Raw genomic sequence first — 16,372 nt, forward strand, 5'->3', positions numbered from 1 at the left:
AAGACCTCAGACTGGGGAAAGCTTCACCTTCCAATAGGACATTGACCCTAACACAGCCAAGACAACGCATGAGTGGCTTCGGGACATGTTTCTGAATGTCCTTGTGTGGCCCAGCCAGAGCCCGGACTTAAACCTGATCGAACATCGCTGGAGAGACCTGAAAATAGCTGTGCAGCAACACTCCCCATCCAACCTGACAGAGCTTGAGAAGAACTGCAGAGAAGAATGGGAGAAACCAAATACAGGTGTGCCAAGCTTGTAGCGTTACTCACTGCCAAAGGTGCTTAAACTAAGTTATGAGTAAAGGGTCTGAATACTTATGTAAATGTGTTATGCAATATTTTTTTAAATTATAAATTAGCTAAAAAAATATGCTTTGTAATTATGGGGTATAGTGTGTAGATTGATGAGGAAAAAAACTATTAAATCAATTTTAGAATAAGGCTGTAACCTAACAAAATGTGGGAAAAGTCCAGGGGTCTGAATACTTTACGAAGGCACTGTATATCTGCTTCTGAGAGGATTGTAGCTAGACTAGAGCATAATCACATGCTTGTCTTAGTCTGGCTTGCCTCAAACTGATAAGACACAGCAGCCGTGGAAAGACAATATGTGACCACTGATATGTACTTGTTACACTCTCTGTAAAGTATTTCAGTTTTCATGCATACTACAGTACAGATTTCAAACTGTGAAAAAGTTTGTGTATTTTTGTACCACTGTCCTCAACCGTAATAGTGTGGTTAGCAGCACTTCACACACATGGGTATGCTTAAATAGTTAACAAGGTCGCAGTAGCATCATCCACAAGTTGCACTAACAGAAACCAGTTAGTAATTGCTTTTTATACATCTGAAATTACAATAACAGGTGATGAAATTAGTTATCCTAACCATAATCGCCTTGGCCCAATCTCTGCGTGATATAGTGATGAACTGAGGTGACAACACTGTGTGACTAGGACCTTTCCCACAGTATCCTGAAGACCACCCAACACCCTTCTTTGTGGAAATGTTACAGTGAGAAGAAGGCCCTCAGTGGGTTAACAAACAGGAAACTACAGTGTGAAGCTGTGTGTCTTTACAAACTCACACCAAGTTGGGGGTGTAACATCGTTTCACTTGCAAGACTTATGGCACTCCACCCCCAGAGTTGTGTCGGGGATACAGTGGCTGTGGGAAGAGACTAGGTGGGAACATGACAGAACTAAGCGATTTAATAATTTCTCAGTTTGACCATTTCTTCAGTCAGTCAGCAAATGTTGGGAGATTGATGGAAAAAAGCACCGTGGCAATAAGCAGTCCAAAAATAATGATAATTATGTTCAATTTATTTATGTTTTCCATTTAATACTTACAAAACATAGACACAATACAAATACAGACACAGTTCACATGTTTAAAGGCATACACCCCCTTGTAATATGTATAGCTACATAATGCATACAACATATTGGTGCTGAGATCTCTCTGCAGCCTGTGTCACCAAAAGATGTCCCAAATATGAGGACCAAGGAGGGTAGATCATCTCAAGTATATGTAACCGATGTGAAATGGCTAGCTAGCGGTGGTGCGCGCTAATAGCGTTTCAATCGGTGACATCACTCGCTCTGAGGACTTGAAGGAATTGTTCCCCTTGATCTGCAAGGGCCGTGGCTTTTGTAACGCGATGGGTAACGATGCTTCGTGGGTGACTGTTGTTGATGTGTGCAGAGGGTCCCTGGTTCGAGCCCGGGTCGGGCGAAGGGACGGAAGCTATACTGTTACATGTACACACTGGATTCCAAGCGACACCAGTCTTTAGCGGTGTGAGAACTGAGTTCTCCTCACAGTTAGAGGGCAGTAGCGAGCAGGCATATATTGATAAAAGCCACCTTGTCCTTGAGAGAGATTTACACGGTTATCAAAATGTCACGCCACGAATCACAGCCCTTATTTTAAGTGTTTCTAAAATGAATGGTGGAAAAACGATTGGAACCTTTTCCCTTTTTGCCCGCTAGGTTTTACGAGTATTTTGAATCCTCCACTGTGGGGCTCTATTGCTGGAATAATTGTCTTGATCCAAGCCCATGCATGCTTCCTATTATTATGTATTCTAGTTTATTTGTTTACAGCAGATAGTTTATTTTGATTGTACAAATGCGTCAAATGCGTGTGTGGGGGAGGGGGGGACATTCTATAAATAATGGGTCCAATGTGTGACATTGGCATCAACATTTCCAAATGGTTTGAAAAAAACGTAAATTGGACTTTCATACGGTTCCACATGTATACTTAGAAGAATAATCTCCACCCGGCACAGCCAGAAGAGGACTGGCCACCCCACATAGCCTGGTTCCTCTCTAGGTTTCTTCCTAGGTTTTGGCCTTTCTAGGGAGTTTTTCCTAGCCACCGTGCTTCTACACCTGCATTGCTTGCTGTTTGGGGTTTTAGGCTGGGTTTCTGTACAGCACTTTGAGATATCAGCTGATGTACGAAGGGCTATATAAATACATTTGATTTGATTTGATTTAAAAGTGAATATATGCAAATTACCCATTACTCAACATGTAGGTCTACCCACCTATAGGCCTAGGACTATACATCCTTTAAGCAGGGCTCATACAGACATTTGCAAGTCAAATACAAGGACTTTCAGGTACTTTTTCAGGCACTTAATTGTAGGACCTCAATGTTATAATATTGTATCCTTTATATAATTTTAAGCATAGGGCCTAATATAGAACCCCCCACCTAAACTAAAAGCATGCAAAAAGTGTCACAAGTAGGTCATTAGCACTTTAATAAGAGTAATACATTTTTTAAGCTTTGATATTAAAATTATTATTACATAATAAAATATGAGAATAATGTGGATATTGCCTGACTAAATATATTGGATGCACGCATGGAGGTTCAGACACATAATGCCACGAATAGTGGTACCGTTAATCTCACCATTTGAATCTCACCATTGCTGTATTTATAACGAGAAAGTAAACTAAATTCAGATTTTTAAAAATGTAATGGAAGGATTTGTATGGAAAGACATTGAAGCTAACATTAGATGTTGTCGGCTAAGTAACCGCACTTGGTTTTATCACAACAGAGTAGCGCAACACCCTTCAATTAAAGCAGTAGACTACGTGAATTACTCAGCTCCACATTCAAGTTCAAGTAGGCTACTTCAAGCCCCTTGTATTGTTTAAATTTGCAGATCTAACATGGAAAACAAATCTATTCATCATGTTCTTTCATTACAAGATGACATTGGGAATAAGCCACTAGGGTTATGTAATTTGTTGTCATGACATCCAGAATAATGCATTAGGAATAAGGTTGGGTGTGCGCAATAATATATTCTACGCAATTGTGCACACTAGACTCGGTGTCCAACCCGAGGCACAAAAACATATGAAAACATTAACTCGTTATCGTTATGCTTTCTCTGTTAAATGTAACGAGACCCTACTGTAAATCTAGCAGACAACAACAGATGATCAACATCCATTCGCTAGGGATATTAGATCCAAGGTGGCTCCAGACTCTTTACAGGTGTAATGAATGAGACATCAAAACATTCTGGACATTCCTGGCAAACACATTTTTTCCAGCACTGCATGTAATCCGGGTAGCCATTTGATTAACCATTCAGCAGTCTTATGGCTTGAGGGTAGAAACTGTTCAGGAGCCTTTGGTCCCAGACTTGGCTCTCCAGTACCACTTACCATTCAGTAGCAAAGTGAACAGTCTATGACTTGGGTGGCTGGAGTCTTTGACAATTTTTAGAGCCTTACTCTGACACTGCCTGGTATAGAGGTCCTGGATGGCAGGGAGCTTGGCCCAGTGATGTACTGGGCCACACGCACTACCCTCTGTAGCGCCTTGCGGTTGGGTGCCAAGTAGTTTCCGTACCAAGCAGTGATGCAGCCATTCAAGAGGCTTTCAATGGGGCAGTTTGGCACTTTTTGAGGATCTAAGGGCCCATGCCAAATATTTTCAGCCTCCTGAGGGGGAAGAGGCGTTGTCGTGCCCTCTTCACGTATGTGTTGGTGTGTTTTGTCCGTGATAGGTAAATCATGGTCCAAATCACTTAGTAAGTAAATCATGTGCATTTTCATCAGTAGTTTACCTTTGAACAGTGTGTGAATAAACATACCAACCAATGCGCTCTGAGTGATAGGAATAGGCTTTACAGGCAATTAAAGCGTACTTCTAGGTTGTTCCGATCACAAGTAAATCCATTTACGAGTATCAAGCGTGATAAAATGGATCCGATCACGAATAGGAGTATGACCAGATCGCCACAGCCCGTGTAACAATACACGTATTCTTACCAAACATTCCTCACTAACCAGAATGAATACATACAACAAAGATTCAACAATAAATGCCTTCTTGATGAAATCTGAGCTGAAAAAAACATTTCAGTCTATTCCGGTAAAATATCTAGAGCCTATGTGCAAGTTGTAATCTTATTTGGCACATTTCAAACTGTCCTTTTGTGAGGCTCAGGCGGGAACCAGTTCTGTATGATAGCAGGTGGTGTGGACGATAAACCAGGTGGGTCCTCCATTGTCATTTAAAATCTCCAGTTAGGGAATATTTAGTCTTCCCAGTAGTTTACAACGGTGATGGACAGAGAGTTGTGGATACATTTTTTACATTATGTCTCCACTGCTCAACAAGAATAGCCAATGCAGCTGCCAACACCTTAAACATGTTGACAGATTTACACTAAAATCACCTGTGTTCATACCACCGGAGCAAGACTGAAACACAAAGAAACAACAACACAACTTTGTCTCCTTCTGCATTCAAGGATACGTGCGCATTCTCGCAGGATTGTGAAGAGGAGGTTTCAGCACGTGCTCAAGCTATGTTATGAACTTCCCTCTCACCCGTTTCAGCAAACAGGTAGTTAGTACCTGCGCTATATAAGCAATCCATAGATCAAGTTATCAAGGAATGGCCGATGTACCCTGTGTTGTGCTTACTACAGATGTATGGACCTCCAGGGCGACAGAGAGCTACTTAATTAACATACTTCTTCTGCCCAGTGTAGGCCTACAACACAAGAAGACTAGAACAGTGCAAAATGGTGTATATAATGAATGTGGGTGTAATATATGAGGCTTGTATATCAGGGTTGGGGTCAAATCCATTTAATTCCAGTCAATTCAGAAAGTTAACCAAGTTCAAAATTCTCCACAGTGTAAAGCATTGCAGATAATTTCAATTTCAGTGTACTTCCTGAATTGACTGGAATTTAAATGGAATTGACCCCAACCCTGCTGTATATTCAATGTGTCACATTTAGTTTAACTGATGTTTATACCAAGCATATGTGGAGTCATCTCACTCACACACTGTGAGGCCTTTAATCATCTTAATTTCCAGAAAATAATGCATCTCCCACAATATACTTCTGTTGCTGTAAGAACATTAACTATTCTACTGTGTAGTTAATGTTAATGCTCCCATGCCTTTCGAGGCTTTGCAGGACAGTCAGTTATTTTATTCAGAGAACTCAGAGCCTCTGATCCCCACTGGAGGGCACTATCTATCCACCAACGGCCAGCCCAGAACCAGGAGCCCCCAGGAGATTGCAGTATCACCGCACCCCACACGGAGGCACTCTAATGGCACAGCGCGGCCCCCACAACGCCACAGACACAGAGGGACAGAGGACTCCATCCTCTTTGGGGTTGTAGGAATGAGATGAATATAATTGGTTTCAAATCAAACCAATTATAAATGACACAACACTTTCAGACTAATGTAATCTGTCAGGATGTACTAAGACAAGAGCAGCAGGTCTGGAGGTGTTTTATTCCTTGTTGAATTCATAAACAGTCAGTTGTTGTGAGACAGTTTTAGAAGTGAGGCACTGTACCTATTGACAAATAATCTATCTGTCTGCTCTGTCTCTGTCTCTCTGTTTGTCTTCCTCAGGATGAAAGCAGCTCCTCTGACCACAGTGACTTGGATAGCTCTGTCAGCCCTCTGCCGGCTGTCTGCCCACGCCTACCTGCAGCCCCCAATCCACAGAGTGTACCCACAGTCAGGAAACAAGCTCTTCTGTTCCTGAAACCAGTAATGCTGTGGCGCCCTCTGTCTTCGGCAAGGAGGAGTACAACAGTGCCAAGGCCGGTCTCACTCAACTAAGACTGAGATGGTTAGCAGAGGTGTGTAGCAGCTGCACTGATGACACACACATACACACAGCCGTCCCTGTAATTCCCTATAGAACCCATATGGAAGCTAACAACAAGAGCCCAAGAAGTTCCTCCCTTTAATTTCCTTCTCTTATCATTTTGCTGAGTGACTTAAGTCTCCGTTTTGCTTGCCATGTAGTGTCCTTGGGAGTCTTGAATGTCACTTGAAAATTAGTCACTAATGTTTAATGTAACTATGAACTATAAGGGGCATTATTAGCCAGTGGAACCACAACCTTTGTTTTTTCTCTCTCGTTCTGCAGTGTCGTTGTCCTCCAGTAGGGGTTTCTCTCTGAGGAAGACTGACGACGACCCCCGACCTTCCATGCCGCCCCAGAACCACCACAGCACTCAGCAGGTCAGATAGATCGACTGAGAGCTGACCTGGGTTCAAATACTATTTAAAAATGTTCAATACTTTGAGCATTTCCTTTAGCCTGCCTGCAGTTCCAGGTGTGCAGGGTTGGGATAGTATGAAGCCGTTTTTATCTCTATATCAAATCATTTCTGGTTAACAATTAAGTACCTTACCTGTGATTGTTTTACATTAAAATGGTCAAAAAGAAACAAAAATAGCTTCTTAGCAAAGAGCAATTTCTTAATCAATAATTTTTCTAGGACTGTCTGGGAGTGGTCTGAGGAGGGGAAAATGTAAAACTACCTGTTATTGGCCGTGATGTGTGGAACTCTCTTTCTTATTGGTCTATTAACTAATTTACCGCCTGATGACGTCACCATCCAGATCAAAACTCCCACCAAGATAGCTTGAAATTTCAGGCAGTCTTTTCAAACAGCTCTTAAACTAAAAGGGCGTTATAATAATTTTCACAATTTCACAGTATTATTCCAACCACATAGTGTGGAAATATATATAAAACAGAGGAAAATAAAGATTTTGACTGCACTGGGCGTCAAATTAATTAACATAATAAAAATATCCCTATCAAAATCCATCTGTTTAAGCTAGATATATATATATTTTTTGTATAGCCTCAGTCCACCTCATCCGCCTGTCGGCCTTCCGTATCTGCGGTGAAAAGTGGCAGGGATACAGCACTATTTGTCAGACCAGGAGACATCCTGAAAATCGATTTTTGTCACAAACGTCTGGTTTGGCCTACTAACTAACATGTCTCCCTCTCCCTCAGATCAAAGCTGTCCTTCCAGGTACCTGCTTTTTGTGTAAGTTCATCATCAAAAATATCAAGACCAAGCTGAATGGTGATAAGAGCAAGGTAATGATGATGGATTGCTCACCTTCCCTTTTACAATCACAGAATAATCTCACGTTAGGTTTTACACTCTCTAATAAATATCATACAAATATTAACTTTGTAGTTTTAACACACCAATCTCATCACTGTGCAGTACATTATAGTAATAATAAAGCCTAGTCAGCTTCATATTGAAATGATTGAGAAACCACTTTATACAGCAACAGTTGAAGTCGGAAGTTTACATACACTTAGGTTGGAGTCATTAAACCTCGCTATTCAACCACTCTACACAAGTCATTTTTCCACCAATTGTGTACAGACAGATTATTTCACTTATAATTCACTGTATCACAATTCCAGTGGGTCAGACATTTACAGTACATACACTAAGTTGACTGTGCCTTTAAACAGCTTGGGAAATTCCAGAAAATGATGTCATGGCTTTAGAAGCTTCTGAAAGGCAAATTGACATAATTTGAGTCAATTGGAGGTGTACCTGTGGATGTATTTCAAGGCCTACCTTCAAACTCAGTGCCTCTTTGCCAAGACCTGAGAAAAAATTGTAGATCTCCACAAGTCTGGTTCATCCTTGGCAACAATTTCCAAACGCCTGAATGTACCACGTTCATCTGTACAAACAATAGTACACAAGAATAAACAGCATGGGACCACACAGCCCTCATACCGCTCGGGAAGGAGATGCGTTCTGTCCCCTAGAGATGAACGTACTTTGGTGCAAAAAGTGCAAATCAATCCCAGAACAACAGCAAAGGACCTTGTGAAGATGCTGGAGGAAACGGGTACAAAGCATCTATATCCACAGTAAAACGAGTCCTATATTGACATAACCTGAAAGGCCGCTCAGCAAGGAAGAAGCCACTGCGCCAAAACTGCCATAAAAAAGTCAGACTATGGTTTGCACCTGCACATGGGGACAAAGTTTGTACTTTTTGGAGAAATGTCCTCTGGTCTGATGAAACAAAAATAGAACTGTTTGGCCATAATGACCATTGTTATGTTTGGAGGAAAAAGGGGGAGACTTGCATGCCGAAGAACACCATCCCAACCGTGAAGCACGGGGGTGGCAGCAACATGTTGTGGGGTGCTTTGCTGCAGGAGGGACTGGTGCACTTCACAAAATAGATGACATAATGAGGATGGAAAATGATGTGGATATATTGAAGCAACATCGCAAGACCTCAGTCAGGAAGTTAAAGCTTGGTCACAAATTGGTCTTCCAAATGAACAATGACCCCAAACATAAGTCCTGAGTTGTGGCAAAATGGCTTAAGGACAACAAAGTCAAAGTATTGGAGTGGCCATCACAAAGCCCTGACATCAATCCTATAGAAAATGTGTGGGCAGAACTGAAAAAGCGTGTGCGAGCAAGGAGGCCTACAAACCTGACTCAGTTACACCAGCTGTGTCAGGAGGAATGGGCCTAAATTCACCCAACTTATTGTGGGTAGCTTGTGGAAGGCTACCCGAAATGTTTGACCTAAGTTAAACAATTTATAGGCAATTCTACCAAATACTAATTGAGTGTATGTAAACTTCTGACCCACTGGGAATGTGATGAAAGAAATAAAAGCTGAAATAAATCATTCTCACTATTATTCTGACATTTCACATTCTTAAAATAAAGTGGTTATCCTAACTGACCTAAGACAGGGAATTTTTACTTGGATTAAATGTCAGGAATTGTGAAAAACTGAGTTTAAATGTAGTCGGCTAAGGTGCATGTCAACTTCTGACTTCATCTGTATATTACTCTGACATAATTTCCATGAAGGTGAGGATTTATTGGAAGTTTTGAATATAACATACAGTACCAGTCATGGTAAATAATAGTGACGATATCAAAACTATGAAATAACACATGTAGTAAACAAAAAAGTGTTTACAAATTAAAATTCTAAATCAAATAGACAAATGATCCATGGTATGACCATCTTAAAACAATTCCATATGTTAGCTTGGACTTTTAGTGGCTCTAAGTTTCTGTTTTGTTTGCCATGTAATGTCCCTGTGTCTTGAATGGCATTTGACTAATGTACTAACTGATGGAGACTGATCAATACAAAGTTCTGTCCTCCTATTATTTTTGGTTGAAGTTTGGTTTAACAGTATAAAGCAACCAGAATGGAGAAAGCATATTAAAACCACTTAGAATATATTTGTTACCATCCTATGGTAATGCAATACCCATAATGCATATTTAGAACTTTTATTATAAAAAAAAAATCAAACCGTCAAAATTGAATAAAGTACCATGATATTATAATTTTGTCCATATCACCCAGCTTTACAGAGAGAGCAGCAGGTCATAGAGCCCCACAGTAGCCGACGCGATGACCCCCGACCTTCCACACCACCCCAGACCCACCACAGCACTCAGCAGGTCAGATAGATCGACTGAGAGCCGATCTGGGTTCAAATACTATTTCAAATCTTTCAAATACGTTGAGCATTTGCTTTAGTCAGCCTGGAGTGCCAGATGGGCGGGATTTGTACTTTTGGTGCCGTGAGCCATTTTGTATTTTGCATCACTGGATATGTAGTGTATGTGAATGACTGGGGAGTTACTGGTTTCTAACATAGAAATATAATTACTAGACTGGTTCACCCATCACAGGTCATTGACTTGAATGGGGGTTTCTGTTCTAGTAGCTCTGTTTCTATGGTTTCTAAAATACATTCCTCTGCCTCTCAACTTGAGGTCCCACACCAGATAGTGGCTGCACCAATGCCTATGTCAATGCCTGCAATCAGAATGCGGGTCAGGGTTCAGGATAACGTGTGTTTGATCCCAGTACCACATACAGTGGGGAGAACAAGTATTTGACACAGTGCTGATTTTGCAGGTTTTCCTACTTACAAAGCATGTAGAGATCTGTAATTTTTAGCATAGGTACACTTCAACTGTGAGAGACGGAATCTAAAAATCCAGAAACTCACATTGTATGATTTTTAAGTAATTAATTAGCATTTTATTGCATGACATAAGTATTTGATCACCTATCAACCAGTAAGAATTCCGGCTCTCACAGACATGTTAGTTTTTCTTTAAGAATCCCTCCTGTTCTCCACTCATTACCTGTATTAACTGCACATCAGCTGTGGAACCGCTGACCACCCTCCTTCAAAACATCTGACGTTAGAACTCCTTTCCCAGGTAAACAAACACACACACAAATGCACACACACACACACACACACACACACACACACACACACACACACACACACACACACACACACACACACACACACACACACACACACACACACACACACACACAAATTCAAATAAAGTTATTATATAATGTACTTTCACTTTAAGCATTGTTTGTCCAAAGAAATGCATAAACTATCACAGAATCTACAGTAAGTATTTACTTAGTAGAGGAAATTTGTCCAGGAAAGTACACGATAAAGACAGCAAATCTAAGAAATGGATCAGTAAATTATGAGGAGCTTTTAATATAATTTGTTGAAACAATTGGTTGCGTTTCTGGTCTGAGGCAGGCGCCTTGCAAGTTGAGAAAACATTTCACAGTTTGAAAAAGAAGTTTGTCATCCGCTTATCTGCTGCACAGCTTTGCCTTTGGTATTCAAGCTAAGAAATGTGTTGATATGGTAATTAGGATACAATGGTTGTATCGTAATTGTATATTTGACTTAATGGGGAGCTATGGCAAGATGATATTTAGAGGAGCAAATGTAGTTGTCACACCCTGATCTGTTTCACCTGTCTTTGTGATTGTCTCCATTATCCCCTGTGTGTTTGTCTGTTGCCAGTTCGTCTTGTTTGTCAAGTCAACCAATGTTTTTTGTCTCATGTCCTGCTTTTCCCAGTCTCTTTTTCTCGCCCTCCTGGTTTTGACCCTTGCCTGTCCTGACTCTGAGCCCTCCTGCCTGACCACTCCACTTGCGGTCCACCCTGCTTGCCGTCCTGTACCTTTGCCCCACCTCTGAATTATTGACCTCTGCCTGCCCTGACCCTGAGCCTGCCTGCCTGCCGTCCAGTACCTTTGCCCCTCCTCTGGTTTACTGACCCCTGCCTGCCTTGACCTGTCTATTGCCTGCCCCTGTTGGATTATTAAACCATTGTTAATTCGGCATTGTCTGCATCTGGGTCTTACCTTCATACCTGATAGTAGTGATGGCTCCTCTGTAAGTAAAATTCATGTCAACTAGTAATGTTTAAACTGAGAACTCAACACTGACATATTGGGTGATAGTACTATGTCTAACTGCCTGGTTAAGGGCATACCATGAGATCTGGGATTTGATTGGTCCCTTGCTGAAAATGGAAAAGGAGTCACAGAGAACATGGTTCTGATTGGTTATTTGTGTGTTCCACAGGATGACTGCTCCCTGACCCACCTGAATCTGGCGGGAAATGGACTGATGGACAGCAGCATTTCCACCCTCGCCAGGTGTGTGTGGTTTCTCTCAACGTACACTGCTGTTCAAAAGTTTGGGGTCACTTAGAAAAGTCCATTAAAATAACATCAAATTGATCAGAAATACAGTGTAAATGACTGTTGTAGCTGGAAACGGCCTGATTTAAAAAAAAAAAAAGGAATATATACATAGTTGTACAGAGGCGCATTATCAGCAACCATCACTCCTGTGTTCCAATGGCATGTCGTGTTAGCTAATCCAAGTTTATCATTTTAAAAGGCTAATTGATCATTAGAAAACCCTCTTGCAATTAGGTTAGCAATTCTGAAAACTATTGTCTGATTAAAGAAGGAATAAAACTGGCCTTCTTTAGACTAGTTGAGTACCTGGAGCATCAGCATTTGTGGGTTCGATTACAGGCTCAAAATGGCCAGAAACAAAGAACTTTGTTCTTGTTCTGAGAAATGAAGACTATTCCATGCGTGAAATTGTCAAGAAACTGAAGATCTCGTACAACGCTGTGTACCACTCCCTTCACAGAACAGTGCAAACTGGCTCTAACCAGAATAGAAAGAAGAGTGGGAGGCCCCAGTGAACAACTGAGCAAGAGAACAAGTACATTTGTGTCTAGTTTGAGAAACAGACATGTCCTCAACTGGCAGCTTCATTAAATAGTACCCGCAAAACACCAGTCTCAATGTCAACAATGAATAGGCGACTCCGGGATGTTGGCCTTCTAGGCAGAGTTCCTCTGTCCAGTGTCTGTGTTCTTTTGCCCATCTTAATCTTCTATTTTCATTGGCCAGTCTGAGATATGGCTTTTTCTTTGCAACTCTGCCTAGAAGGACAATGTCCCGGAGTCGCCTCTTTACTGTTGACTTTGTATTTAGCTAGTTGAGCTGCCTGGGTTTTTTCCAAGTGTCTGCCCTGTATATTACCTCTAGTTCATGTGACCTGACTGTCCAGTACTGAGATCTGTATGTTCTGTGTGTCCTGTTGTCCAGGTGTCTGCCTCTCTGTCCCTCCATGGTGTCTGTGGACCTGGCATGGAACCCAGCGGTGACCTCAGCGGGACTCCACAGCATCCTCTCCAACCGGCGACCTTTGACCTATCTCAACCTCCAAGGTACAGTAGGCACATAGTAAGTAGTCTGTTGGTTCTCAGTCTGATTCTGTCGCTTTCTTAGTCCTAATTTGTTACCTCTCTCTCTCTTTATTCAGGTTGTCAGGTAGCCGGACCCTGGGACAGCTCTAGTTTGGACGACTTGTCAGACCAGGTCCAGGACCTGTGGCTGTGCTCCCAGGTGCTCAACAAACTGGACTGCAAGGCGCTGCAGCAGATCTGGGGCCAGAGGAGGCCCGGGGGCTGCTTCCTCTCCAGGGATGCCAAGTGCCTGCTCACTACTGCCCCTTTACTGTGAGGAAGACTCCTTGAGTTTTCACACCTTTAAAGACTGGTGTCGCTTCGATTCCAATGTGTACACTTGAGATGATTTACACTCCTTGGTCCTCATATTTGAGGCATCTTTTGGTGACACAGGCTGCAGAGGGATCTCGGCACCAATATTTTGAATGCATTATGTAGGTATAATTATTACAGGGTGTGTGTGGGAACTCTTTCAAGACTGTTGGAAAAGTTTTCCTCAAGAAGCTGGTTGAGAGAATGTCAAGAGTGAAAAGCTGTCATCAAGGCAAAGGGTAGCTAGCTACCTTGAAGAACCTCAAATATACCATTTGTTTAACACTGTTTTGGTTACTACATGATTCCATATGTGTTATTTCATAGTTTTGATGTCTTCACTATTATTCTACAATGTAGAAAATAGTTTTAAAAAATTAAGAAAAGCCATTGAATGAGTAGGTGTGTCCAAACTTTTGACTGGTACTGTACGTGTAAATTGAGTCTGTATTTGTATTTTGTCTAAGTTTTGTGAGTATTCAATGGAAAACACAAATATCAAGTGAACATAATCATCATTATTTAACTCTATTTGCCATGGTGCTTTTTTCCATGCAACCCCCCCAACAGTTGCTGACTGACTGAAGAAATGGTCAAGCTGAGAAATTATTAAATTGCTGCATTCTGTCAAGTTCCCCCTAGTCTCTTCCCACAGCCGCTGTATCTCCAACACCAACACTGGAGCGTCATGAGTCTTGCAAATGAAACCGTTTTCACACCCAACTTGGTGTGAGTTTCTAAAGACACACAGCTTCACACTGTGGTTTCATTCCTTTTTAGTTAACCCACTGACTGGCCTTCTTCTCACTGTTTAATGTTTCTACAGAGGAGGGTTTTGGGTGAGCGTCAAGATACTGTGGGAAAGTGCCTAGTCACACATCAGTGTTGTCACCTCAGTGTATCACTATATCACTCAGAGATTGGGCCAAAGCGATTATGGTTAGGATAACTAATTTCATCACCTGTTATTGTAATTTCCAATTTCTAAAAAGCAAATACTAAATGGTTTCTGTTAGTTCAACTTGTGGATGGTGCTACTGCCACCTTGATAACTATTTAAGCATACCCATGTGTGTAAAGGGCTGCTAACCACTTATGGTTGGGACATTTTTGAAAACATGCACAAACCTTTTCACAGTTTGAAAGATGTAGTATGCATGCATACTGAAATACTTTCTAGAAAGTGCAGCAAGTACATATTAGTGGTCACAGTGTCTTCCGACAGCTGCTGTGTCTTACCTATTAGTTTGAGGGAAAAAAGACTATGACATGCATGTGGTTATGTTCTAGTCTAGCTAGAATCCTCTCAGAAGAAGATATATAAAAATTACACTATATAAACCTATGTTTTTTTTATTTGAGTCTCCCAAAAATTGCAACCCTTCCCATTTGGCTTTACAGCATTTTATTTAACCAGTAGACCTGTATTTTTTTTAGGAACTCAGTTGTGACTTATTGTTGAGAGTTATTCAAGTAGAATACACAAGGTGTATCTTTTGATGACAGGCTGCAGATGGATCTCAGGCATTTATATTATGTTATATTAATATTATGCATTATGTAGATACAGTGGGGCAAAAAAGTATTTAGTCAGCCACCAATTGTGCAAGTTCTCCCACTTAAAAAGATGAGAGAGGCCTGTCATTTTCATCATAGGTACACTTCAACTATGACAGACAAAATGAGAAGAAAAAAAAATCCAGAAAATCACATTGTAGGATTTTTAATGAATTTATTTGCAAATTATGGTGGAAAATAAGTATTTGGTCAATAACAAAAGTTTATCTCAATACTTTGTTATATACCCTTTGTTGGCAATGACAGAGGTCAAACATTTTCTGTAAGTCTTCACAAGGTTTTCACACACTGTTGCTTGTATTTTGGCCCATTCCTCCATGCAGATCTCCTCTAGAGCAGTGATGTTTTGTGGCTGTTGCTGGGCAACACAGACTTTCAACTCCCTCCAAAGATTTTCTATGGGGTTGAAATCTGGAGACTGGCTAGGCCACTCCAGGACCTTGAAATGCTTCTTACGAAGCCACTCCTTCGTTGCCCGGGCGGTGTGTTTGGGATCATTGACATGCTGAAAGACCCAGCCACGTTTCATCTTCAATGCCGTTGCTGATGGAAGGAGGTTTTCACTCAAAATCTCATGATACATGGCCCCATGCATTCTTTCCTTTACACGGATCAGTCGTCCTGGTCCCTTTGCAGAAAAACAGCCCCAAAGCATGATGTTTCCACCCCCATGTTTCACAGTAGGTATTTGGATGCAACTCAGCATTATTTGTCCTCCAAACACGACAAGTTGAGTTTTTACCAAAAAGTTATATTTTGGTTTCATCTGACCGTATGACATTCTCCCAATCTTCTTCTGGATCATCCAAATGCTCCTGGACATGTACTGGCATAAGCAGGGGGACACGTCTGGCACTGCAGGATTTGAGTCCCTGGCGGCGTAGTGTGTTACTGATGGTAGGCTTTGTTACTTTGGTCCCAGCTCTCTGCAGGTCATTCACTAGGCCCCGTGTGGTTCTGGGATTTTTGCTCACCATTCTTGTGATCATTTTGACCCCACGGGGTGAGATCTTGCGTGGAGCCCCAGATCGAGGGAGATTATCAGTGGTCTTGTATGTCTTCCATTTCCTAATAATTGCTCCCACAGTTGATTTCTTCAAACCAAGCTGCTTACCTATTGCAGATTCAGTATTCTCAGCCTGGTGCAGGTCTACAATTTTGTTTCTGGTGTCCTTTGACAGCTCTTTGGTCTTGGCCATAGTGGAGTTTGGAGTGTGACTGTTTGAGGTTGTGGACAGGAGTCTTTTATACTGATAACAAGTTCAAACAGGTGCCATTAATACAGGTAACGAGTGGAGGACAGAGGAGCCTCTTAAAGAAGAAGTTACAGGTCTGTGAGAGCCAGAAATCTTGCTTGTTTGTAGGTGACCAAATACTTATTTTCCACCATCATTTGCAAATAAATTCATTAAAAATCCTACAATGTGATTTTCTGGATTTTTTTTCTCATTTTGTCTGTCATAGTTGAACTGTACCTATGATGAAAATTACAGGCCTCTCTCATCTTTTTAA

The 16,372-nt window shown here is 41.4% G+C and overlaps 1 protein-coding gene across 1 annotated transcript; it reads left to right on the top strand.

Annotated features, from left to right (window-relative positions):
• Positions 1-11,510: 11,510 nt before the first annotated feature.
• Positions 11,511-13,534, top strand: LOC118941490 (tonsoku-like protein). The gene is made up of 3 exons (XM_036955108.1): positions 11,511-11,855; positions 12,828-12,949; positions 13,045-13,534. The coding sequence occupies exons 1-3, from the start codon at positions 11,749-11,751 to the stop codon at positions 13,242-13,244; spliced, it is 429 nt and encodes a 142-aa protein (XP_036811003.1). The 5' UTR covers positions 11,511-11,748; the 3' UTR covers positions 13,245-13,534.
• Positions 13,535-16,372: the final 2,838 nt, after the last annotated feature.

This window comes from Oncorhynchus mykiss, chromosome 19 (assembly GCF_013265735.2).
Source record: "Oncorhynchus mykiss isolate Arlee chromosome 19, USDA_OmykA_1.1, whole genome shotgun sequence".
NCBI lineage: Eukaryota > Metazoa > Chordata > Actinopteri > Salmoniformes > Salmonidae > Oncorhynchus > Oncorhynchus mykiss.

Excerpts from the sequence above, each read along its gene's own strand:
- LOC118941490 (XM_036955108.1), top strand. The coding sequence starts at position 11,749 with ATGGTTCTGATTGGTTATTTGTGTGTTCCACAGGATGACTGCTCCCTG. Across the intron at positions 11,856-12,827 it reads AGCATTTCCACCCTCGCCAG|GTGTCTGCCTCTCTGTCCCT; the intron begins GTGTGTGTGGTT and ends CCTGTTGTCCAG. Across the intron at positions 12,950-13,044 it reads GACCTATCTCAACCTCCAAG|GTTGTCAGGTAGCCGGACCC; the intron begins GTACAGTAGGCA and ends CTCTTTATTCAG.